This window comes from Dromiciops gliroides, chromosome X, assembly GCF_019393635.1.
Source record: "Dromiciops gliroides isolate mDroGli1 chromosome X, mDroGli1.pri, whole genome shotgun sequence".
Taxonomy (NCBI): Eukaryota; Metazoa; Chordata; class Mammalia; order Microbiotheria; family Microbiotheriidae; genus Dromiciops; species Dromiciops gliroides.
The window spans coordinates 35,101,294-35,128,647 of record NC_057867.1 but is presented as its reverse complement, the minus strand read 5'-3'; the positions used below and the strand labels follow the sequence as shown (position 1 = coordinate 35,128,647).

The window sequence follows — 27,354 nt, the reverse complement described above, 5'->3', positions numbered from 1 at the left end:
ATCCCCCAACATTTGTCATTTCTGATAGGTGTGAGGTGGTACCTCAGAGTTGTTTTAATTTGCCTTTCTCTAATAAATAATTTAGAACTTTTTTTGCAGGGCAGTTAGGGTTAAGTGACTTGCCCAGGGTCATACACCTAGTAAGTATCAAGTGTCTGAGGTCAAATTTGAACTCAGGTCCTCCTGAATCCAGGGCCAGTGCTTTATCCACTGCACCACCTAACTGCCCCCTAGAACATTTTTTCAATATGATGATAGATAGCTTTGATTTCTTCTTAAAATTATGAATACCAGTGACTATTTATTTTCATAAATTTGACCCAGTTCTATACTCAATATATATTTGAGAAATGAGGCCTTTATCAGAGAAACTTGTTGTAAAGTTTTTGGTATTACTTCATTGTCTATGATACCTTGTTAGCAAAATGTAGTTTCCCTTATTATCTCTTTTAATTAAGTCTATTTTTGTTTTTGCTTTAATGATTGCCCACCCCCTGCCTTTTTTTACTTCAGCTGAAGCATATTTTTTTCTTTTGCTCCAGCCATTCACTTTAATTCTGTGTGTACTTTTCTGTTTTAAGTGTGTCTCTTATAAACCACATAATGCTGGATTCTTGTTTCTAATCTATTCTACCATTTGTTTCCAGTTTATAGGTGAGTTCATCCCATTCACATCCACAGTTATGATTACTGTGTTTTTTCTTCCATCCCATTTTCTTCTGCTTCTTAACCCTCTCTCTTTTTATTCTATCCCTCCTCAAAGTTTCTTTTGCTTTTAGTCACTGCTTCCCTTAATCTGCCCTCTCCTTTATCATGCCTTCTTCCTTTTCACTTATCCCCTTCCCCTCCTATTTCCCATTCCCTCTTCTAATCCACACTGGTAAAAAGAACCTCTAGTACATAGAACATAGCTGCTAAGTGGTATCCAGCTTTTTCTGGAAGTTCTTCCCCGAGAGAGCATAATACTTGTTAAGAAGCTTTTTCTGGCACTTCATCCTAAATTTGCTTCCTTGAAACTAAAATTCATTGTTTCTGGTTCTGTCCCCTTCAGCCAGGCAGAATAAATGTAATCATTTAGTGTGATATGGTGGGGAAGGGGCTAGATTTGAAATCACAAGACTGGAGTTGAAATCCCACCTACCACTTAATAACTGTGTGACCTTAGGCTAGTCATTTCCCCTCCATGGACCTCCAGCTCTTGAACTGTTGATTATATTAGCCCTCTTCCACATGACAGTGCTTCAGATACTTGAATATAGCTATGATGTCCCCCACGGGTCTTCTGATCTTTTGGCCAAACATCTCTAGTCCCTTCAGCCAGTTTGTATATGCCAAGACACAGGAGGCTTCTGGTTCTAGAGCTGGAAGAGCCCTCTCACGCTATCTTGTCCAACACCCTTATTTTTTTTTTGGTGAGGCAATTGGGGTTAAGTGACTTGCCCAGGGTCACACAGCTAGTAAGTGTTGAGTGTCTGAGGTTGGATTTGAACTCAGGTCCTCCTGAATCCAGGGCTGGTGCTCTATCCACTGTACCACCTAGCTGCCCCTCCATGCCTTTTTCTAACTCTCACCATGCCTTTCCATCTGATACTTGTGAAGTCAGGTTTTTGGAATCTAAATGTAAGACTTAACTTTTATCCCAATTAAATCAAATCTTATTAAATTAACCTGTCAAGAGCTTCTGAGATCCTTTCTTACAGTGGGTTAGTTTTCCCTTTTAGATTCATGTCACTTATAAATTTGATAAGGATTCTATCAGTGCCTTTATGTGCAAATAGTTGATAAAAATGTTAAATGACATAAGGCCAAGAATGAATCCCTCAGAATCTCCTCCCATAGGAAAGAAACTTCCCAGTTGACATCAATTTATTTCTTAATACTCACTGGTTTGGCCATTTCACCAATCTTGAACCTGATCAATTACATTCACTTCTAAGATACATCTTTCCATATTTTTCACAGGAGTAGCATGAACTGCTCTATTAAAAATCTATATCGGGGTGGGGGCAGCTAGGTGGTACAGTGGATAAAGCACTGGCCCTGGATTCAGGAGGACCTGAGTTCAAATCCAGCCTCAGACACTTGACACTTACTAGCTGTGTGACCCTGGGCAAGTCACTTAATCCTTGTTGCCCCGCAGCAAAAAACAAAAACAAAATAAAATAACAAAAAAACTATATTGGGCAGCTAGGTGGCACTGCAGTGGATAAAGCACTGGCCCTGAAGTCAGGAGGACCTGAGTTCAAATCCGGCCTCGGACACTTAACACTTACTAGCTGTGTGACCCTGGGCAAGTCACTTAACCCCAATTACCTCACCAAAAACAAACAAACAAAACAACAATATCTATAGCACTCTCTGGTCCATCAGGTTAGGAACCTTGTCAAGAAAGGAAATAGGCTTAGTCTGGCATGACCTATTCTTAAAGCCATGCCAGGCTTTTAAATCACTGCTTTGTTTTCGAGACATTCGCTATCTATCCTGTTAATAATTTTTTTTAAACAGAATTTTGTCAGGAATTAAAATCAAGTTCACTGGCTTATACTTGGCATTCTCCATTCCTTTCTATTTTTGAAGATTGGGCCATTTGTCCTTCTCTCCTCCTGCAGTACCTTTGCTGTTCTTGGCCATCCTTCAAAGATCTGACAATAGCTCAGCAATCACATCTGCCAGTTCTCTCAGTACCCAAGGATTTAGTTCATCTGGCTGGATGACTTGCATTCGTCAAAGGCAGCTAGGTGCTCTCTCCCTATCTTTTTATTTATCTTGAGTACTAACATCCTATTTTCTCTATTTGTCTGTCCTTTCCAGTCCAAAGGTCATTCTCTTTGGCAGAAAAAAAAAAAAACAGGCGCAGAATGAGAATTGACTAGCTCTTCCTTCTCTCTGTTGTCAGGCATTGTTCCATCCACCCTGAGTAGGGGTCTTATCCTTTCTTGGATCTTCCTCTTTTCTTCAATATCACTTTAAAAAAAACAAAAAGAAACAAAAAAAGAACAACTAACTACCACAAAGGCCCAAGTCCTTTTTTGCTTTCCTAATGTTTCTTTGTTTTGCCACTCCTGACCCTGATTCTTACAGGATTGTGCCACACTTTTGTACTTGGCCCCTTATCTGTCCTTGTGTCCATCCTCTGTATACCAAAAAAACTATCCCTTCCATATCAGGAGTTAGGGGTGCAGCACCTCCAAGATCTGGAAAATCTGCATAAAATTTTTGGCCCTCCCTTCATACCAGAGAAGAAGTCTGCATTTCTTTTCTTTTCTTTTTTTTTTTTTAAGTGAGGCAATTGGGGTTAAGTGACTTGCTCAGGGTCACACAGCTAGTACCTGTTAAGTGTCTGAGGCCAGATTTGAACTCAGGTACTCCTGACTCCAGGGCCGGTGCTCTATCCACTGCGCCACCTAGCTGCCCACCATTTATTTTCTTTTATGAGGCATTTACAGTACCTTATGGTAAAAGTTGGGTTAAGTATTTGGTCATAGGCTCTGCATCATTTGCTGGTGTCGGGAAAATTTCTAAGTCCAACGGAGGAACAGAAACAACAAAGTCTCCAAGCCATAGAAAATAGGGTTTATTGAGAGAAGGCCTATCTCACAATAAAGCCGGCTGAAAGACCCTGAGTTACAAAATCAATGGTTTTTGGTTTTTTTTTTTGAGTTTTTTTTTTTTTTTTTTTTAGTGAGGCAATTGGGGTTAAGTGACTTGCCCAGGGTCACACAGCTAGTAAGTGTTAAGTGTCTGAGGCCGGATTTGAACTCAGGTATTCCTGACCCCAGGGCCGGTGCTCTATCCACTGCACCACCTAGCTGCCCCTATCAATGGGTTTTTATACCCCTTCCAGAGCTTGAATGCTTCTGTACAATTGTAATTAAAAAGTATCTAAAATTAAAGCATTATCTTAGGAAATAGAGGAACTGCCTACGTGACAAATGTCAGCATTTTTCATACTCATATCATCCTTCTTGTGACAACAGGGTCATAATTCTGCTGCACTGACCACTTCTAATCAAGTATATTACTAGTGAGCTGCATGACCCCCTTGAGTCACTTGTGGTTTCTAAAATATAATATTGCTGACTGACTATTGTATCTTGTGATATTACATAATGCTTGACATTGGAAAGTATCATCTGACATTACTTAGTAGTAAGAAGAGAGACTTAATCTACTAATACAATGAAAATAAGATATCTAAATATAATAAATCACAATTTTAGTTATGCTGATTATTATCATAATTAAATCACTTATAACTATATTAAATCTCCTATAACTAAGGGGTGGGGAAAATCTCACTCAGACTGGCCTTCTTGTGTTGTCTATGGCTTCTGCAAAAGTCCCCCAAGATTCCCATTTAATTTCTTATGCCAACCCAAGATATATCATATATCAAAACTGTGATGGGGAAAGTCACGATGCGGAAGGGATAGCTATAATAATCTTAAGTTGGTCAGTGAGTTTTCTATACATCTACATCAGTCTCTGTAGCCAGCCCCTGTTTTTCTCTCTCATCTGAATTATTTCTCTCTGTATCTGCAGATTTTCATTCTTGAATGTTTGCCCATTCTTCCTGGGATGACTTCCCCTGAAGAATTTTGAATGTATCAGAACCCTATCATTCTCCCTCTGAACACTTTGAAATTGATGTTTTCAAAGCATAAAGTGCATTTCAGACTCTTCCCAGCTTTCTTCATCTCTTCCATCACAAATTCTAAGATGGAATGATCATTGTTCCCCAAGGTTCTCATCATTTTGACTCCAGACACCAGATATTCCTTATTGGTGAGACCCAGATTGCAAAGAATTCATTTTGTTGGTTCCTTTGCCTTTGAAGGATGAAATTATCATTAAGGCAATCCAAGAAGTTGTTAGTTGCTTGGCTTTTTGGCAGAGAGCAAGAGCTATTACAGAAATCCAGATAATTGAAGCTCCTCCCACCCCCTTCCCATCAATATTGTATCTGCCTGGATTTTATTTCCTCCCTTTCTCCCACTCCAAATTTTCTGTCAGTTTCTTTTTTTCCTGTCCAGATAATCTGTACTTTATTTTAATTATAAGATTGTTTCTGTTAGTCTTTCCTTTGATTTTCACCCAGATAAAGTAATCTTAACTTTTGGTTCTTAGATTTCCTCACCTGAGTACATGTTCCTAATTTATAATTCCCTTCATGCCCTCCCCCCAACTCTTTTCCTATTCTGTGTCTTTTGAATAAGTTATACCTCTTCAGAACCACGTTCTGGTTTTGTGTCTTATCTCATGAAATCGCAATGATAATTATAAGTTAAATTTAACTTTTTTAGAAAGGTTTCTAGTTCATCTGGATATCTTGATAATTACTTTTTCTTTGAGTTTTGTTATTGGCTTCCTCCCCATCCCATCCTCACTCTGGATTTTATCTCCAGTGAATTTTGGGGCATCTCTGTTGGTATTCTTTTGTAGCTTGTTTACTCCTTTCCCCTACCTGTTTCTGTTTAAAGCTTGTTTGATTAGATTTGCAGGAACCTATGTGATTACATTCTTACCACCCCCTTGTCTGGTACACTCCATTCCTGACCAGAGTCCTGCCCTTTCTATATTTAAATATTTGAGTAGTGGTGTGGCATAGTGAATAGAGTGCTAGACTTGGAGTCAGGAAGACCTGAGTTCAAATCCAGCCTCAGACACTTACTAGTTTTGTGACCTCAAGCAAGTCATTTCTCTCTCAGCCTCAGTTTCTTCGATGGTAAAATGGAAATAATAATAGCACCTAGCTCTTCATAGAGTTGTTGTGAGGGTTAAATGAGATAACATACGTAAAGTGCTTTGAATGAATGTTAGTTATTATTATTGTTACTGATATTATATCCTCACATGCCATTTACTTAACTAGTTGTTCACTTCCCAGACTTGGCTTTCTCTTCTGTACCACTTGCCTTGAGAGGTCTGCAATGATACAGCTACTAATAGTGCCCCAGATGCCTTCAGTTTCTTGCCTGAGACCCAGTGGTATCCATCAAATGGAAGACTATCTTACACTTCTGAAAAGTCTATGATCCTAAAAGAAGAATCACTTAGTGACACAGTAGATAGAGTGCTGGAGTCAGGAAGACCTGAGTTCATATCTGGCCTCAGACACTTACTAGCTGTGTGACCTTGGGCAAGTCACTTAACCTGTGTTTGCCTAGAAGGCAGCTAGCTGGCCCAGTGGTTGGAGCACTGGGTCTGGAATCAGGAAGACCTGAGTCAAATCCAAACTATACTTACTAGCTATGTGACGCTGGGCAAGTCACTTCACCTCTGTTTGCCTCAGTTTCCCTATCTGTAAAGTGAGGATCATGATGGGTTGTTGTAAGGATCAAATGAGATCGTATTTGTAAAAGGTTCTGGGTTCTCAGTACCTGGTACATAGTACCAGGTGGTATATAAATGCTTATTCCCTTCCCTTCCTTTTCCCTCTTCCCTTTGTTCACTGAGCACGGATTAGGTACATAATACTTACTGATTTGAAAGTTGGAAGTCGTTTCTATAGACAAATGAACTTGGCTCATTCTAATTAGAATACTCAGTAGCATCCCATTTCTTCTATTTGTTAGACATCCAAGAGTCAAAAAACGGAGACTTCCCTTCTTTACATGGCTTTTATGCTCTTGAATTTCCATTTAGGGTCAAATGCTTATTGGAGCTCACTTGGATTTTTCAAAAATATATTTTCTTTTTCATCATACATTTTGCTTTTATCACCTATATTTCCTAAGGTATTTCTCCCTTCCCTACCTCCCTGGAGAGGATTTTTTTTAAAAAAAAAGGATAAAAAAGAGGAAAGAAAAAACCAGTTCAGCCAAACTAACCAGCTCTGTTCCCACCCCTCCGCAGAGAAGTGGTGGAAGGAGTGAGTTCTCCTATCTATTTTGGGGGGGCCATTATAATTTGGGGGTCACTGTAATTTTGCAGCCTTCGGTATAGTTACTTTAGAGTAGCACCCGTGATTTAGTTCATCTTCTGGCTTAAAAGTCAGAAGATGTGCTGGGTCTGAATTTATGCCACAATGACCTTTTCTAACGTATGACCTCAAAGTGCTTAATTCATCCTAGCCTCGCCTCAGTTGCCTCATCTGCAAAGTGGGGATGCCCTTGAGAAGTTACAATCCACAGAGCCTGTGGGGATGAGTCACTTTTTACTTCTGCAAGCTGGGCGTTATGTGATTGATTTCAAGCATTCTCTTTTCCTTTTTTTTTAACTAAAAAATAAATGCAGTTTAAATTCCAGAACTGATGAAATGAACAGCGTTTCTGTTCCCCTTCTTGCCTCTTGAAGGTATCAAATTTGAGTATTAGCGCTATCTATTTCACATGATTTACTTGGAGAGAAATCTCATTTCTGAAATCATTCATGTTTAAAAGTCTGTTTTTTTTTTAAAAGTCATGTACATGTGTTCAAAAATACTGAGAGAAATGGATGCATATTTAGCAGTTTGCCTGTCAGGAGCATTGCAAACTCACCACATGCTAGCCAGGAAGGCTTGTAAACCTTTACATTTTATTAATGTGTTTTGGGGTTCCAGTGAGTCTAAAACATGTGGCAGTTGCAGGCTGAAATCCTTAGGGAGGGGGAGAGTCCTGGACCCGCCATCTCATTTCTAGCCAGAGGAAGTGAGCCAAGTTCTTTAGACTGTTTTGACTTGCTGGGAAAATTCCAGTTTTAATAAAATCCTGTGCCTGCTTATTTGGGTTCAATAACTATTATTAACATAATAGCCCCATACTTTATCTCAGTATCACTTGTTTGGTCCCCCTCTCTCTAGCCCTGAGCAGATTTTTTTTCAATAATTTGGATTGTAGACTCACTAAATGCTGCATGTTGTTCCTTTAGCCTCAGTGCAGGAGTGCCTCACTTAGCTATTCCAGTAATGTGTGGCCTCTGAATTCCTTTACACAAATGGGATTTCAGTGAAGCGGATCTCACGGGAGTCGCCAGGAGATAACCTCCGGAATGGGTTGAGGCTGCTGTCCGCGCCTTCCCCCTTCTCCGGTTTCGACTTTGCTAGTGGACCACCCAACAGAGCCCTTCTGTAGGTCAGAAAGCATGTTGGAATGAATGGCAAGCAGCTGAAAAGCTGCCAGGGGAAGAGATTGGGGAAAGGTTTCGACATCACCACCCGCTTCATCCTAATTTCAGTTTGACAAGCATCTCCTTTTTTGTCTGTTTGCATTTTGAAATTAAATTTGAATTTTTTTCAATGAACAAAAATTACATTTCTCCCTCCCACTCTTCTTCCATTGGAAAAAAAGAAACAAACCAAAAGCCTTGTGACAAATGTATAGGATCAAGAAAACTAAATTCCTGCATTGGCCATGTCCAAAAAAACCTTGGTCTCCATCTGCACCACGCCTATTGCCCTTCAGTCAGGAACGGGGAGAGAATGCTTCCCCATGGGTCCTCTGGCACTGTGGTTGGTCATTGTGTTGAGTAGAATTCCTGGACCTTTCACAGTTGTTTGTCTGGATAATATCAACAAGCATTTCTTACCAGACACTGGGGTTACAAAGATAAACACTCAGCAGTCCCTTCCCTCAAGGAATTTCCAATTTCTTGGGGTGGGGGAAAGTGGGGAGAAACGACATAGTGTATATGTAGTTTTTTTGTTTGTTTTTGTTTTGTTTTGTTTTGTTTTGCGGGGCAGTGAGGGTTAAATGACTTGCCTAGGGTCACAGAGCTAGTAAGTGTCAAGTGTCTGAGGCTAGATTTGAACTCAGGTCCTCCTGAATCCAGGGCCGGCACTTTATCCACTGTGCCACCTAGCTGCCCCAACTTTGTTTTTTCTCAACTCCTAATCCTATACTCTTCTCCTTCTCCTCCTTCTTCTCCTCCTCCTTCTTCTCCTCCTCCTCCTCCTTCTTCTTCTCCTTCTCTTTCTCCTTCTCCTTCTCCTCCTTCTCCTCCTCCTCCTTCTCCTCCTTCTCCTTCTTCTTCTTCATAACGATGATAGCTAATATTTAGATGGTAAGCTCTCTAAGATTTATAAAGCATTTTACATATATTATCTCCTTTGAACCTCTTAACAACCCTTTAAAGTAGGAGCTATTATCATCCCCATTTTACAAATTAGTACAAGAAAGAAATGGGGGTGGGGGGAAGGGTGGAGTGGTGGCACTCCTGGCAAGGGTGTAACAGCTTGTGCAAAGGCTAGGAGACTGGAGATGAAGTGTCATAAAGTACGCCAATTTGATTGGAATGGAGAGCATGTGAGTGTAGTAATATGAAAAAAAAGACAGGGATAATAGGTGGGAGTCAGATATTGAGGAAGGCTTTAAGTAGGCTGAAGAGTTTGTGTTTCTCCTAAGAAACCACTGAAGGCAGAGTAATACAGAGAGTAGGTCATAATGGAGAATACCAGACTGGGAATCAGAAGACCTAGATTCAAATCTGGGGTCTGTTATTTACTACCTGTATGACCCTGGGCAAGTCATTTTCCTTTCTAGGCCTCAGTTCCTTCTTCTGTAAAATGAAAGGATTGGACTTGTTGTCCAAGAGGACCATGACATCATGACTTGCAGCAAATTGGGTCTAAATGAGGCAGGGCTGTGCAAGGTCACCAGCTTCACTCTCCTCCAGAGCCATCTGGGTCCAGTGGCATGATATATATATATATATATATATATATATATATATATATATATATATATATATATATATATATATATATATATATATATATATCAGGATGACTGGAGATGGCCCCAGATGTGAAAGGATTGGCCTAGTGGATCTCTGAGGTCCCTTCTAGCTCTAACCCTGGTCTAAGGCCACTCCATATCGATGGACCTCTGACCTCTGACCTCTGAGGTCCCTTCTAGCGCTAGATCCTCGGAGCCTCTGATTGCCTGCCCTCCGAATCCCCTCCTACTTCTGTGCTTTGAGCAGGGTTTTCAGAATGTTTCTCTGGCAGCTGGCTGGAAGATGACTTGGAGGAAACAAGGAAAGAAATTAGAAGGCTGTTATAATCATCAGCAGTAATGGAGGCCTGAATTAGGGTGCTGGCTGTGTGTGTGTGTGTGTGTGTGTGTGTGTTACAAGAAGGGGGCAAATCTGAGAGATGTTGGCAATTCAATCCCACACACATTTGTTTTCCACTTCCAGGGTTAAAGGTGCTCTGGATAGAGAGGAATAGGGACTGGACCTGTGACTTTATTGCTAACAAGGACTCCCATGTGAGGAAATTGCCTTTACCAAGGCACATCAAGACCTATGAAGTGGTTAAGTGACTTACCCAGGGTCACGCAGCCAGTTTGAGTCCAGGTCTTCCTGCCTTCCAGGGAAGCTCTCTCTTCATTATACCATGTTGCTTCTTGCTGGGGATTGTTCCCTGCCCACAAGAAGCTTACATTCTACTGGGCTGAGACACTATGGCAGTAGATTCAACACACCTTAGCATTTTATCAGGTATGAGTATTGGACACTACTTATTTGTATTGTTTGTTCAGGAAAGGAATTGGGCACAATATCCCAACACAGGTAGCTTGTTTGATCTAGGTAGCATAGGTAGGCAGGTGCAGAATCACAGGATTACAGAATTTGAGAGATGGAGGGGTTCTCAGCCACCATCTGGTCTAACTTCTACATGAAAGGATTACTGATACAACATATTTAATTGTTGGCTACCCAGATTCTGGTTGAAGACCTCCAATAAGGGAAGCCACTGCCTCCCTAAGCAGCCTGTTCTATCTTAAATAACTGTCATTGTCAGGCATTTCTCCCCAATATCAAGCCTTTGCAGCCATCTCCCATTGCCTTCTGGGATCAAAAGGACAAAGCTGCTCCCTTTTCTATCTGCTGGCCTTTCAAATACAGCCGCCATACTGCCCCCAGCATTCTCCTCTTCTGGCTAAATATCACTGATTCTTTCAACTGAAGGTTTAAAGGTTATTTGGTCCATCCCCTTACCCCTTAAGCAGGATAGGCTAGAACCAGCTGAAGTCATGTCAGTAAAATACTATTCTTAAAAAAATTGATTTTTATAGTTTTTTTTTCATTTTTACATTGATTATATTTCCTCCTATACCCTTCCCCATCTCCCTTCTCAGAGATCCAGCCTTTATAATAGAGAATTTCAAAGAAAAAAGAGGAAGAAAAGGAAAAGCAATCAACAGTCCTGTTCAACACATTGAAAAAAATCTGTTCTGTGTCTGTGTGCCCTACTCTCTTCAAAACAGAAGAGGGAGCTGTTTTCACGTATTTCTTCTACAGAGCTAAGCTTGTTCTTTATAATTTCTCCACACTGAGTTTTGATTGTTTTGTGGTGCACAATACTATTTTTAAAAGCCTCTGGAGAAGACTGACCTTTTCCTTAGGTAGGTAGAAGCATTGAGTTGATGAAAGGAACAGGAGAAGAAATCTAAATGATGGCCGGAAAATGTTAAGGACTATTATCAGAAGGCTTATGTTTCTTTCTCCCCCACTCACTCAGCACCTGCTCTATCATTTGACAATTCTCTACCCATGGTGGCATATACCAGGCCCCTAGGACCTTTATGGAGCACCTCTTGTATACCAGGCATTGTGCTGGAGCTTGGCGATGGAAAGATTAAAAAAAAAATCAAATGGTTCTCACCCTTGGATTTGCCATGGCTTATCAGGGAGATAAGACGCACAGACATAAACATGTGGACCTGCTGCTGGGAGGGAAAAGCTGCACTTTGATTATTTTAGTGAGGGCTGGACTCAAGTAGGTTGCTGCTGCCTTGGTAATGGCACAGCAGTCCACCTGCTGAAAAAACCTCTCTCTGTACAGGATGTGTGAAATCTCCCTCTCCCCATTACTTTCTGTTTGGGGCTAAAGCATCTAAAGGTACTTCTTAAAATATGCATAGGCCATAATTGTTATTAGCTAATCCATGCAGATTAGCTTATTGTTCCCCAACAATTTACTGCATGAAATCATAGATTTAGATCTGGAAGAAGCCATTGAGTTCAGTCTCATTTTACATATGGGGAAACTGAGGCTGAGATCACACAGCAGTCACATAGCTAGTAAGCATGTGAAACAAGATTTGAATGCCCATCCCAGAATTCTATGCACCAAGCTACTGAGATGATGGTTTTCCTCAGTGTTCTGTGATTGGTTAGTGGCATTTATTAAACATCTACTGTGACCCATGTAATGGGCTAGACACTAGGGTAGGACTTTTTCTTTTCTTTTCTATTCTTTTTCCTTTTCTTTTTGTAGGGCAATGAGGGTTAAGTGACTTGCCCAGGGTCACACAGCTAGTAAGCGTCAAGTGTCTGATGCTGGATTTGAACTCAGGTCCTCCTGAATCCAGGGCCGGTGCTCTATCCACTGTGCCACCTGGCTGCCCCTTGGGCAGGACTTTTTAATCAGGGACCCTATTAGATGGTCTATAGATGAATTTCAGGGGGGATTCATGAACTTGGATATGAAATCTCTATTTATCTATCTGTCTGTCTGTCTATCAATCAATCAATATCTTTTCACTAACCTTTGGTTTCTTTTGTGATCCTTTATGCTTTATTTTGTGAATTTAAAAAGATTCTGAGAATGGGCCCATAGGCTTTACCAGACTGCCAAAGGGAGGGTCCATAATGTGAAAAAAGGTTAAAAACCCCTAATCTACAGAGACAGACAAAAATGAAATAGTCACCTGACCTCAAAGGGCTTACATTCTATATATAGTAGAAGACACAAACACATAACTACAAAATAGATCCAAGGAAATGTCGGTTGGGGGAACATTAGAAGCTGGGACTTGCCCAAGGTCTTGTAACAGTTAGAAGTGGGATGGGAGCCTTTGTGCCCTCTGGTTGTCCCTCCATATGATCCTGACATTTAACCCAATCAAATTATTTGTTGCTTGGATGTTTTCCTCTGATGGTTCTGCTGGGGCAAACCATACTAACACTTCTGTTCTGCTGTTATTGCCCTTTCTAAAGTCTGATCCCCTTCACTCTTTGAGGAAAACTGAGGCACTCTATATTCTTTATGGCATTGGATGACAAGATTACCGTATATGGCAGGTAGTTATGTTCTGTAGCAAATGGAAGTCCTGTGCTTGGCATCAGGAAGATCTGAGTTCGAGTCCTGCCTCCGGCATTAGCTGTGTGACCTTGGGTTACTCATTTAAATCTATAAAATGGGTATAATAATAACACCTATCTCACAGGGTTGTTGTGAAGGTTAAATGAATTAAGTGCTTTTCAAACCTATAAAGTAAATAATGCCTGTAAAGTGCTATATAAATGTCAGCTACTATTATTAATATTACTGTGATGGCCTCCTAGTTGGTCTATTTGCCTCAAGTCTCTCTACTCCAATTTATTCTTAGAGCTGCCAAAATGATTTTCTCTAAGTGCACATCGGACTATATCACATATCCCTCCCTGATGGCTCCCTCTTGCCTCTGGGATCAAATAGAAACTTTATTTTTGTTGTTCAGTCATTTTGTTTTCAGTTGTGTCTGACTCTCTGTGATCCCATTTGAAATTTTCTTGGCAAAGATACCAGAGTGGTTTCATTCTACAGCAAACAGGGTTAAGTGACTTGCCCAGGGTCACACAGCTAGTGTCTGAGGCCAGATTTGAGCTCAGGAAGCTGAGCCTTCCTGATTCCAGGCCCCAAATGGGCTCTATCAAGTGCAGCGCCACCTAGCTGCCCATTTAGCTTTTAGATCCCTTTATGCTTTGACCTATTCCCATTTCTAGTCTCGTTATACATTATTCTCTATTTCCTCTACTCTGTGGTCCAGCCAAAGTGCCCTTCTCTCTGTTCCTTACATGTGATACCTCATCTCCCATCTCCATGCCTTTCCATTGGTCATTACCCATGCCTAGAATGCTCTCCCTCCTTTTATAGCCCCTCTTCCTTCAGGGCACAGTCCAAACACAACTCTCTGTGTAAAGCCTCTCCTGATGTCCTCACCTGCTAGCGCCCCCCCCCACTTCCCCAAACAAAATTGTACCTAACTACTTTGTATCCACCCTATATACAGCATACTTCTATATGTTCTTCTCATCTCCCTTGATATAATGTAAGCTCCTTAAGAGTGGGAATTATTGGGGGCGGCTAGGTGGCGCAGTGGATAAAGCACCAGCCCTGGATTCAGGAGTACCTGAGTTCAAATCCGGCCTCAGACACTTGACACTTACTAGCTGTGTGACCCTGGGCAAGTCACTTAACCCCCATTGCCCTGCAAAAAAACCCCAAAAACAAACAAAAAAAGAGTGGGAATTATTTCATTCTTTATATTTGTTTCTCTAGCATCTAGTTCAGTGTCAGGCATACTGTAGCTGCTTATTCAGTGCTTATGGATTATAATTGTAATGATTTTTAGTGTGATGGAATGTATGGTAAGAGACAATGATTATGAGGCATTTGGAGAAAAGTGGGAGAATGTGTATGAATTGATGTAGATTGAAAAGAGAAAGCTATATCTATAGATATTTACATTGAGAAATATATATGACAAGACATATACATATTTACGTTGTTGCAGTCATGTGTATATATACACATACATACACACACATATATGTACACACACACACACACACAGGGGGTAGCTAGGTGGCTCAGTGGATAAACTCCCGGCCCTGGATTCAGGAGGACCTGAGTTAAGCCTCAGACACTTGACACTTACTAGCTGTATGACCCTGGGCAAGTCACTTAACCCTCACTGCCCTGAAAAGGGAAAAAAGTATATATATATATATATATATATATATATATATATACACACACACACACACACACACATACATGAAGTGATATATATACACACACATATATATATACACACACACATACATATATATGCATATATATGACTGCAACAATGCATTGTTATTTGTCCTTCATTCTTGAAGAGGACCATGACATCGGGGTGAGGTCATGACTTTCACTGAATTAGATTTAAATAAGGGAGGGCTGTGCAAGGCAACAATGTAAATGAATAGATGGCTAGATAGAAACCAAACCCTGAGTGAGTGATCAAAGAAGCAGACAGTCCTAGAGAACATACAGTGAAACATTGTAGTAGAGAGGTGAGGAACTCTGAGGAGAGATGATCTACATTGTCAGATCTGGTAGGGAATGTGTTGGAGGGGGACCCAGTTTGGAGGGACCAATTAAGATGTCTGAAAGAAGACATAGGGGCAGCTAGGTGGCGCAGTGGATAAAGCACAAGCCCTGGATTCAGGAGGACCTGAGTTCAAATCTGACCTCAGACACTTGACACTTACTAGCTGTGTGACCCTGGGCAAGTCACTTAACCCTCATTGCCCCGCAAAAACAAACAAACAAAACAAAAAGAAGACATGATAAGTGGAAAAGATCTTGGACAAAATCTAGATCAAAATAGTGGTGTTTGTTCATTTATTTATTCATTCATTTGTTCGTTTATTTATTTATGGTAATACTGAGCTTTCCAGAGGGTTGGTATTGAATTGACTTTGCTGCAAAGAAAAAGGGCATCAATAAAATGTTGGGTTTTTTTAAAAACCAGAAGGAATAAGGGGAGAAATATACATGCAGGACCCCAGTTCCAGGTCCCAGCCTATGGCAGGATTCTCAGAGGATGTTTTTCCTCATGGTCTTGATCCCATCTCTGCTTTTGTATCTGGGTCACCTCGATTGGCTGGGGTCTGGTCACCTTTTCCCTGGCCTCCTGAGGCTTGGGTAGTCACAGTCCTGGTTTGCTTCATAGAAAACCTCAGCAGTTCTAATTCAAGGGCAGCTGTGGCCCACAGAGGCCCGCCCAGCAATCAGTGGATCTGGCTCAGAGGGCAGTCAGTCAATGATCACCCCAATCCCCCCTGCTTGGCAATCAGAAAGCCTGTTTCAAAGGCAACAGAAGGAAATGGAAGCAGCTGGCACCAGGCACCAGTGTGCAGATTGCATGGCTTCTTCCTTTCTGGTGGGCTCTGGACAGTACATCTTCCCTGTCCTCCTCCTTCCCAGGAGAAGATGGAGCGACCTCCCTTGCCAGCATCTCCTAATTCTCCCTCCGTGGAAAGTGCTAAGGCCCTCAGATCCCCACAAAGATGAAAAGGCAAATGCAGAAACAGCTACCCCACATTTCTCAAGAAATCTTCTCTGATTTTTGATGTGTGCACGAGAGATACTGCATTGCAGGAGAACCTTTAAGGTGGCATTTTGCTCTATCAAAGTCAACAGACAAGCCCAGCGTATTCTCTATACTGTTCAGTCAGTTGTGTAATTATAAAGACGTGGGTTGCTATAGAATATCATTTGTAAAAGCTCGCTCATTCCTTTCTCAGACCTTCATCAAGGGTGTTGTGTGTGTGGAGCTTATTCTCATTAAAAGGGGACAAAACACTGTAGAGATGGAAAAATAGCTGTGTTCTTTTCATTGTTTTCTTTTGGAGGGGGAGGTGTTATGGGGAGTAGGGTGGATAGTAAGGTCTGAGGTTTTTTTTCCCAAGATTCTTTCTACTTTTCATGTCTTCTTTCAGATATCTAAAGAATGGGTCTCTCAAAATTGTGCCCCTCCATCCCACAACACACTCTCTGTTATCATTCATTTCAATGTTCATTTCTCTATCCATTTCCCATTTTTTACATCAGTGACTTGTTTTTAAATCTTATCAATGTCTTTTTTTGCATTACCATAATTTCTCCCAGTTTTCTTTCTCTTCCCCTTTTCAGAGAGCTATCCCATAGAATACATAGTATTTTAAGACAAAAGAAAAAAATAAGAATTGGGAAAAATCAACATAACTGATCAATATGTCCCCAAACTCTGAAAATATGTTCAGTGTATGACACGTGGACCTTTCAGCTCTGCAAAGAGGAAAGATGGGAAATGAGCCTTCTCATATCTCTTCTCTTTTCATTTTGCAGCAGGCATTTTTCTTTTTTGTCTTTGGTTCTTTCCATTTACATTGTTGTAGCCATTGTGTATATGGGGCAGCTAGGTGACACTGAGCCTAGAGTCAGAAAAATCTGAGTTCAAATGCAACCTCAGTCACCAGCTGTGTGACCCTGGGTAAGTCACTTAATCCCGATTTGCCTCAGTTCCTCATCTGGAAAATAGGGATACACTAGAAAAGGAAACCACTCCAGTTTCTTTGCCAAGAAAATCTCATGGGCAATGTCCAGGAGGTCACATAGAGTCAGATACAACTAAACAACTGAAAAACAACAATAAGACATTGTGTATATATTTTTAGGTTCTGCTTACTTCACTTTGCAACAGTTCATATAGATCCTTCCATGCTTCTCTGTGTTCATCATATGCATAATTTCTTCCAACATAGTAATATTACTTTACATTCATGTTTAGATTTACATTCATTTAGTTTGTTTAGCCATTCCCCAATCAACAGACATCTACTTTGTTTATCTTTTTTTTTACTATCCCCAAAAGTGCTGCTACAAATATTTTGATGTATGTGGGGACTTTTTTCTTATCAATGCCTTCTTGGAGTCCTGGCCTAGTAGTGGAATCTCTGGGTCAAAGGTTGTGGACATTTTAGTCACTTTATTTGCATAATTCCAAATTGCTTTCCAAAATGCTTATAGTGGTGTGCAGTTCTGCCAACAATGCAACAGTGCAACAACAACCTCCAACACTTTCATCATCTTTGCAATGACTTGAAGATTTTTAAAATTTTCCATCATCGTCATCTTCGTCATCATAGCATTTAGATAGTGTTGTAAAGCTTGCAAAGTGTTTTGCAGATATGATCTCATTTTATCCTCACAGCAGCTTTGGAAGGTAGGTACTATTACGATCCCCATTTTATAAATCAGGAAACTGAGGCTGAGAAAGATTTCACTGATTTTCTCAGTGTGACAACAACTAGTAGAATCTGAGGTAGAATTTGAACCCATATCTTTCTGATGCTGAGTCCAGCATTTAATCTGTTATGCTGCCTAGCTAATTTTTTTTTCTAGCTTTGTATTAATTTTGGTTTTTGCTCTAACAATTTCATGATCTGACTGCACAGACAGCTGATTCTGGAATGTCTCCTACATCAGTAATGAGTCTTTTCCTGTTGATTAAAATATAATTAGTTTGATTTTGGGGGTGATATTTGTTGCCAGTAGGTCTTGATTCTTTCTCAAAGAGGGTATTCATGCTGTTGGGACGTGAGGCTTCTGTGTCATCTCTAAGTTATTGGCTTCTCTCATTTCTTATTCCTGATGTATATATACAAACATATTTTTCTCCAACCTTCCCCATGCTCACCTTTGCATTGAAATCACCCATTATCAGCATACATGTTGATTTAATTTTCTCTGGGTTTTTGATTTCTTCATAGAATTCAAATTCCTCTTTATTCTCAACAACAGATGTTGGTGCATAAACTACAATTATTTTCATGGTGGTTGTTTTGTGAGTACTTACCATGAGCCCTGCAATGCAGGCTGACCAAAATGTCCCGTGAATTGAAGTTTCTGGTTGCCTCTGGATACACAATAAAATCAGCTCTGCCACCTCCTTTATTCGCCTCTCCCCGGAGAACCTGTGAGCCACCTGTCTATTTTGTTCCAATTTTCTCCTGCCTTCTGGCTTCATTTATAGTGAGAATAGCATGATTGATGAGATTCACTTTCTTCAGTAATATGTCCAATTGTGGGTCATTGGACAAGGAGATCACATTTAGAGTACCAATAACCAAATTAATGTTTATCAATAGTCTACAAACTGTAATTCTTAGTATCCCCATCCCCATTTCTTACCACTCTCCCCAATGACTCAGAAGGGCTGAGGCAGCACAGGCTTGAGGACCAGATGTGTCAGACATGCTGCAGTACGAGGACAGGTTGGGGTTGAGAATAAAACTTCTCTCTTTTTTTTAAAGGCTTGTCATGGGTGTTCACCTGGACCCAAGTGTGACTGCAGTGGAATCAAAGGGGAGAAGGTAAGGCCCCAGAAGGGTCTTGGTAAGTTGTTTGGAATGTCTATCAAGACATCTGTTGGTATAATACTTTGTTCTTTGTTCTTTCTCATTTTCTTTTCTTGTTTTTTTCCTCTCTTTCATTGCATCTAGTTCTAATCAACTTGCTGAAACACTTTTTCTTTAAACAAGTGTGAGCCTCTCCAACCACAGACATACTTACAGATCCTTTACAGAGACATTTTCCCCTGATCTTTACTTGACAGTGAACCATGGACATAAACTTGACCATGGTAGGGGCGAGAGGTGGCTATAAAGCACATGAATGGGGGGCAGCTAGGTGGCGTTATAGTGGATAGAGCATCAGCTCTGGAGTTAGGAGGACCTAAGCTCAAATCTGGCATCAGATACTTACTAGCTGTGTGACCCTGGTCAAGTCACTTAACCTTGATTGCCTCAAAAACAACAACAACAACAACAACACGTGAATGGATTTAACATCTGGAATCGCAGCTTCCCAAGTCATCACATGGGCTAAGATGAAACAGCATTTTGTATTGGTGACTTTTCTATGGTCCTTGCTCAGTTTCATGAGGCAGGACGTACGGGTTCTCATGCCTTTTTCCTTCCTACTTGATTATCAGTACTTGAATATTTCAAGGGTTGGTAATTTCATTAGTGTGAGTAGACACTCTATATTGGACTGTTGTTGATACCTCTCAGAGGACAATGCTATTAATCTTATGGGCTCCCCTATGTATCTTAAAATTTTCTAATTTCCCTGTGGCCAGATTGAACTGCCCTAAGAGATTTCTGGCTATTGATGAAAATTGTTAACTCCATCTGTATTCCTTCTAAGTCTGTCTGGACTTCACCATCTCTGTCCATCCCTCTCCCCCGCCACCCTTACTCTATCCAGCTGTACAAGGTGTTGAGTAACAAAAAATAATAAATCTGTGCTCTTCCAGTCGGAGATTCTTATCTCCCAAGAGGACCACATCTTCAGTGAGATAACTGAGTCTGTCCTGACCTTCAGTTACTACCTGTTTGACCTAAGCAAGGCATTTCTTCTCCTTGGGTATCAGTTTCCTCCTCTGTAAAATGAAGAGTTTGTACTGGATGGCTTCTAAAGTTCCTTTCAGCTCTAGACCTAGGATCTCATGTGTGATTAAGGACAAGTCACTTAGCCTTTCTAGGTCTCAGTTTCCGCTTCTGTAAAATAAATGCATGGTTTGGACAAAATGGCCCTTCTAGCCCTAGATCTAAAATCCTATGGTCCATTCTTGTTGACAGATGAATGAGTCTGATTCTGGATATCGAGGCACAGAAGCAGTCACACCTACCTTTCCTCTTTAGCATTTATAATATAATTGGGGCAGCTGGTTGGTGCTGCAGTGGATAGAATGCTGGGCCTGGGGTCAGGAAGACCTGTGTTCAAATCCAGCCTCAGACACTAACTGTGTAACCCTGGGCAAGTCACTTCATTCTGTTTGCTTCGGTTTACCCAATTATAAAATTGGGATAATGACAGCATCCACACCTCACAGAGTTGTTGTAAAGATCAAATGAGATAATCATCATTTTTGTTTGTACTTTGATCTCGAAGAGGACCATGATATTGGGAGCTGATGTCATGACTTGCAGTGAATTGGATTAAGTGAGAGAGGGCTGTGCAAAGTCACAAGCCTCAATTTTTCCTCCAGAGCCATCTTTGTCCAGTGGCTAGATATACCTCAGGATGACCGGAGATCCTCAGATGTTTGAGGCAATCAGGGTTAAGTGACTTGCCTAGGGTCACACAGCTTGTAAGTGTCTCGGGTCATATTTGAACTCAGGTCCTATTGACTACAGGGCTAGTGCTCTATCCACTGTGCCACCTAGCTGCCCAATATCATTATCATAAAGTGCTTAGCATAGTGTCTGGCACATAATAAGTACTATATAAATGTTAGCTATTAGTGCTATTATTATTATCATAGCATACAACTCTCCAAGGGGACACTAGTACCAAAGCAGATGTGCATTCACTATTCTTGAGCCAACCAACAAGGCTTTATTAGGTAATTACTTAATAGCCAGGCACTGTGCTAAGTGCTAGGGATACAAATACAAGGACAAAGACAGTTCCTACCCTCAAGGAGCTTATGTTCTAATGAAGAAAAGGAAATTTAAAAGGGGGAGTGGGGAGGTGCTAGCTTAGGGAAGTGGAAGAAAAAATCCAGAAAGTCAGGAGTTGGAGGAATGGAGAGGAATATTGATGTGGGGAGTCTGGGTATTTTCCTTAAAATAGTCCTTGAGGACTAATCTTGGCCTGGTTCTGTGAAATGAAGCTTCCCATATAGCTCCAACCTTGTGAATTGACTCTATCCAGACTCTAGGTTCATCCACAGTAACCTGAGGCATGGGCTGGGCTCTGTGCATTTCTCTTTTGACATAGAGAAAACAAACCAGGGCCTTCTTCAATTGTACCAACCTCAGTTAACAAACCCCAAGTACCCTGGAATGCACCAATCATGAGTAGGTCAGATAATGAACTGTAACTCCTAGGGTTTGTTGAGTTTCTTCAGTCCTGGACGCTGTATTCAAAGATTCATAAGTAATTTTTCTTGTTTGTCTACAGCAATGCTTCTCAGCCTTGGGCCAATGAACTTATTTTTGTTATTGTTCTTATTTTGTCCTTCATTCTCTTTGATCTTTGGTTTTTTTGGTGGGGCAATGAGGGTTAAGTGACTTGCCCAGGGTCACACAGCTAGTAAGTGTCAAGTGTTTGAGGCCGTATTTGAACTCAGGTCCTCCTGAATCCAGGGCCAGTGCTTTACCCACTGCGCCACCTAGCTGCCCCCTTGTCCTTCATTCTCAAAGAGGATCATGATAGATATCATGACTTGTAGGGAATTGGATTTAAGTGGGGGAGGACTGTACAAGGTCATCAACCTCACTCTCCAGAGCCATCTAGGTCCAGTGGCAAGGTATATCAGGACAACTGGAGATGGCCCCTGATAGGCAATTGGGGTTAAGTGACTTGCCCAGGGTCACACAGTAAGTATCTGAGGTGATATTTGAACTCAGGTCCTCCTGACTCCAGGGCTGGTGCTCTATCTACTGCACCACCTAGCTGCCCCTATCATTAACGTATTTAAAAAATATGTTGATAACTGTATTTCAGAATAATTGGCTTCCTTTGTAATCTTCTGGACTTTTTTTTTCATTTAAAAAGGCAAGTCTGAGAATGGGTCCATAAGCTTTACTAGACTGCCCAAGTAGTCAATGACACAAGCCCTAAGTTTATGAACCCCATCACCATCCTCACTATAACTCTGGGTGGTAGGTACTATTGGTCTCCCCTTTTTGTAGATGAGAAAATTGAGGTAGACAGAAGTTAGACACACAGATGGTAAGTGTTTGAGGATGGATTTGAATTCAGGTTTTTCTGACTCCAGGGTATTCTTTGTGGACCACTACTGTACCACCTAGTGACCTCTCCTTTCTTCTGGTCTAATCATCCTCTATCATTCATCCCGAGACTAGATGTTCCCCAACATGTCTTTCAGCCTGGTTCAATGGTCCTTTCCCTGTCAAAGTTTTTGTATTCGTGTTTGAAAAGTTCATTTCATATCTGATCATTTTTCCCTCCACAGGGTTGTATAATACTGCATATACTTAGCATTTGTATTTTTTTTTGTTTTTGCCACTGAGACCTTGGTCATTTTTTCCAGAGTGATGGGAACTATATGTTCAGTGCCATTGGCTGAATTAAAGTGAGTGGTATCTGGGTGTTTGATTCTATTATGACCTTGCCTTCCTTTCTCTCTCTCTCTCTCTCTCTCTCTCTCTCTCTCTCTCTCTCTCTCTCTCTCTCTCTCTCTCTCTCTCTCTCTCTCTCTCTTTCTCATTCTCTTTCCCCCTCCCTCCTTCCCTTCCTTCCCTGATGACCATTTATTATTTAGCAATTACAATGAAAGTTAATTAAACAACCGACATAACAACAATAAAACTTCTCTTGTCTGGGACAATTGAGATGGAAAGAATAGAAAGAACTCACCCCTGCTTCACATAGTCTTTACCCGAGGGTCCAATAAATAATAGACTACTTTGCTCGGTACTCTTAAAAAATGTATTTATTTCTTTTAATTTTTCTCAATTACATGTAAAGATACTTTGAGTTCCAATTTTTTCTCCTATCCTGCCTTCCCTCCCCTCTCCTGAAGCCAGTAAGCAATTTGATAAGGTTATACATTACAATCATGTTAAACATATTCCCACATTACTCAGAACAAAAGGAAAAAAGTAAGAAAAAATAAACAAGAACAATAACAAAAAGCAACAACAAAAGTTAAAGTAGTATGCTTCGGTCTGCATTCAGACTCCATAGTTCTTTTGCTGATTGTGGAGAGCATTTTCCACAAGTCTCTTGGCACTGTCTTGGATCATTGCCTTGATGAGAAGAGGCAAGTCCATCACAGTTTATCATCACAAAATGTTGATACTATATACAGTGTTCTCTTGGTTCTGGTCATTTCATTCAGCGTCAATTCATGTAAGTCTTTCCAGGTTTTTCTGAAATCTATCTGCTTATCATTTCTTATAGCGCAATAGTGTTCCATTGCATTCATATACCGCTATTTGTTCAGCTATTCCCCCAATTGATGGGCATCCCCTCAATTTCCAATTTTTTGCTACCACAAAAAGAGCAGCTATAAATATTTTTGTACATGTGGGTCCTTTTCCCTTTCCCATGATCTCTTTGGAATAGAGACCTATTAGTGGCATTGCTGGGTCAAGGGGCATGTGTAGTTATAAAGCCTTTTGGGCATGGTTCCTAATTGTTCTCCAGAATGGTTGGATCAGTTCACAGTTCTACCAACAGTGCATTAGTGTTCAAATTTTTCCACATCTTCTCTAACATTTTTCATTCTGATTTTTTGTCATGTTAGCCAATTGGATAGGTGTGAGGTGTACCTCAGAGTAGTTTTAATGTGCATTTCTCTAATCAGTAGTGATTGAAAACATTTTTTTCATATGGCTGTAAATAGCTTTAATTTCATCATCTGAAAACTGCCTCTTCATATCCGTTGACCATTTCTCAGTTGGGGAATGACTTATATTTTTATATATTTGATTCAGTTCTCTGTATATTTTGGATATAAGGCCTTTATCTGAAACACTGTAAAAAATTTTCCCCAACTTTTTGCTTTCCTTCTAATCTTGTTTGCATTGTTTCTATTTGTGCAAAAACTTTAAAATTTAATGTAGTCAAAACTCTGCATTTCATAATGTTCTCTATCTCATCTTTGGTCATAAATTCTTCCTTTCTCTACAGTTCTGACAAGTAAACTATTCCTTCCCTTTCTAATTTATGCTTGGTCCTTTTCTACTCCCTTCCTGATGCAATGATTTTGCCTTTCATTCCCTTTTATTAGGGAGACAGAGGACTTCCAGGTTTGGATGGCCACCCAGGTTTACCTGGATTTCCAGGAGCAGAAGGACCTCCTGGACCTACAGGTCAAAAGGTAGGTAACAAGTAACAGGTTTCTCCAGAATTGACTGATTTCAGTAGCATCAGTTGTTATGTCAGTGGTTCTCAGTAGTTATACCTGAAGCCAGCTAATGAAATGAGACAATGCCCCATCATTCATTTAAAAAAAAAAATTTTTTTTACATTTTTTTTTAACAGGGCAATGGGGTTAAGTGACTTGCTCAGGGTCACACAGCTAGTAAGTGTCAAGTGTCTGAGGCCAGATTTGAACTCAGGAAATCCTGAATCCAGGGCCGGTGCTTTATCCACTGTGCCACCTAGCCGCCCCCATCATTCATTTTTGTATTCATTGGTGAGCCCAAATGACCATCAAGCAGTTGCAACAAACTGTATAGTTATTATGGCCCTTCTGCACCTTAATTTTCAAAGATTTCCATCTATCCATGCTGCTAGGTGGCACTGCAATAGATAGAGCACTAGACCTGGAATCAGGAGGACTCATCTTCATGAGTTGAAATCTGGTCTCAGACACTTACTAGCTCTGTGACCCTGGGCAAATTATTTCACCATAAGTCTTTTGGCAAATTATTTCATCATGTTTGCCTCAGTTTCCTCATGTGTAAAATGAGCTCTAGAAGGAAATGGAAAACTACTCCAGTATCTTTCCCAAGAAAACCCCATGAAGAGTTGGACACAACTGAGAAATGACTCAACAACAACCAGACATCCGTCCATCCATTCATCCATTTGTCCAGTTTTATTGATGCCTTCTGTTTTTTACATCCCAGTCATTTCCCCATGTAAATTCACATTTCCTCTCTCCCTTCCCCAATCACGAGGGAGCATAGACCATAAGCAGAACCCAGAAAGCTTCTACAGTTGCTACAATGCTAAGGAAGGAAGGAGTATTTCTTTGTATATGGATTGTTGGCTAAATGTGCTCTGACAGTGATAGACTTTGAAAGCAAACCACTTAAAGAGATGTCAGCCTGGGCAGAAATCAGAAATCTAGAGCCACATACAGAGATACACAGCCCAAGTGATTAGTATTCCCTTTGCTATATATCCTGGGGCCTCTGAGGCCTGAAGCAAAGCCAACATGTGACATTTCTAGTGCTTGTATCCAACACTGCAAGGAACAATACTATATGCTTACTCCATGCTTGGTGAGATTTGAACCAAGTACCATGTTTGCCTGTTGACTGGTGCTTTGCATTTTCGGGAGGAGGAGGAGGTGGTGGTGGTTGGCAGAAGAAGGTCCACTGCCCAGCTAGGTCCTGAACCCAGAAAAGCTTTGATTGAAACAAGTGATAGTACAATGGTTGGATTCAGGGCCATTCATCCAGAGGCTTGCGATTAGGACTCTAGATGAAGACCCACAACTACTTACAAGCTCCTGAGGGCCCCCTAGAAGGGCTGCTTTATTTGACCCATGACTTATCTTGCTAATAATCTCGCTTTCTCTTGAGGAGAAAGGGATGAAGTGATTGGTTATCCGTCCTGGCAGATGATGCCCAGTGTAGGAGTATGTGAAATATGTGCTTTGTATGTAGCTGCAACATATGTGACATGTACACAACCTATGTGTTTGCTATGCAATGTTTCTGTGTCCGCATTCACCCCTTTTGCTGCTTCCTTCCAATGGCATGCTACATTTTGCGTATTCTGTTGCTACATGTGCAGTTAGTATTATCTTCGTGGTGGCTGCTGTGCGTTGGCTTGGTGGCATGCACTCAGGGGAGCTGAATATATTCCCAGTGTGAATGAATGAGGCTTCTGCCTATGAATTGTGCCTTGAATCTGGGTTGATAAGTCTTTGCCAGTTATAGGCACACAGAGGATATAGCACCCCTTTTACTCTGTCTGGCATAAAGGGGTGAGGCTTTTGGCTCACTAGAGGAGCAGGAAGGGAAGCGTTGAGAAAGAGGAACAGAGAAAAGCCATGGGTCTCCTTGCTAGCATCTCCCCACTCAGGGTTGTCGTGAGATTCCAATGAAATACTAATTGTTAAGCATTTAGCACAGTGCCTGGCATGTTTGTTGTTGTTCAATTTTTCAGTCATGTCCAACTCTCTGTGACCCCATTTGGGGTTTCTTTGGAAAGATGCTAGAGTGGTTTACCATTTCCTTCTCCAGTTCATTTGACAGATGAAGAAACTGAGGCAAGTGGGGTTAAGTGACTTACCCAGGGTCACACAGCTAGGAAGTGTCTGAGGCCAGATTTGAACTCAGGAAGAGGAGTCTTCTTGACTATGCCAGGCTCAATATGGACAGTTAGGTGGCACAGTGGATAAAGCACTGGCCCTGGAGTCAGGAGGACCTGAGTTCAAATCTCACCTCAACACTTTCTAGCTGTGTGACCCTGGGCAAGTCACTAAACCCAATTGCCTTAAACATTTGGGGCCATCTTCAGTCATCCTTGTGTATATCTTGCCACTGGACCCAGTTGGCTCTGGAGGAGAGAGTGAGACTGGTGACCTTGCACAGCCCTGCCTCACTTAAATCCAATTCACTGCAAGTCATGACATCACCCTGATGTCATGGTCCTCCTCAAGGACAGAGGATGGAAATGTGCTCTATCTACTGCAGCGCCACCAGCTGCCCACCTGGCACACAGTAGCTATTTACTAAACATTAGCTATAATTATCATTATTGTTGTTTGGTTCCAGAGCTCTTGCAGAATATGAGTCTTCTCCCAATGGTTGGCACTGCTGAATGCATGAGTGCCTACTTTTCTTCCTAGCAGGAGGTCAGGCCAGGGAACACTAAGCAAACTGAACTGTGAACTTGCTAGGGGTTACTGGGGTCACAAGAACTTGTCTGGGGGCTCCTGAGGTCAAGGAGTCACTCAGATGTACCATTCTGGTTTGTTGATTGTTCTTGTTTATTCTACAGTTAGACATGTTAGGTTCTGTGGGGAGTGACTCCTTAATGATAAGGTCACCTGCCTAGGGCTATGTTTTGTATAACAAGGTCATCCAGGAACTAATTCTGAACCACATCCTCTGCATCAAGGGTCTATA

General features: G+C 41.1%; 1 protein-coding gene across 1 annotated transcript in view; it reads left to right on the top strand.

The window, feature by feature from the left end:
- The window catches only part of COL4A5 (collagen type IV alpha 5 chain), a 208,953-nt gene that overhangs the window by 17,140 nt on the left and 164,459 nt on the right, over positions 1 to 27,354 (top strand). The window contains exons 2-3 of the mRNA XM_043974872.1: positions 18,820 to 18,879; positions 24,276 to 24,365. Coding sequence (XP_043830807.1) covers positions 18,820 to 18,879; positions 24,276 to 24,365 — 150 coding nt within the window. The remainder of the gene's footprint in view (positions 1 to 18,819; positions 18,880 to 24,275; positions 24,366 to 27,354) is intronic.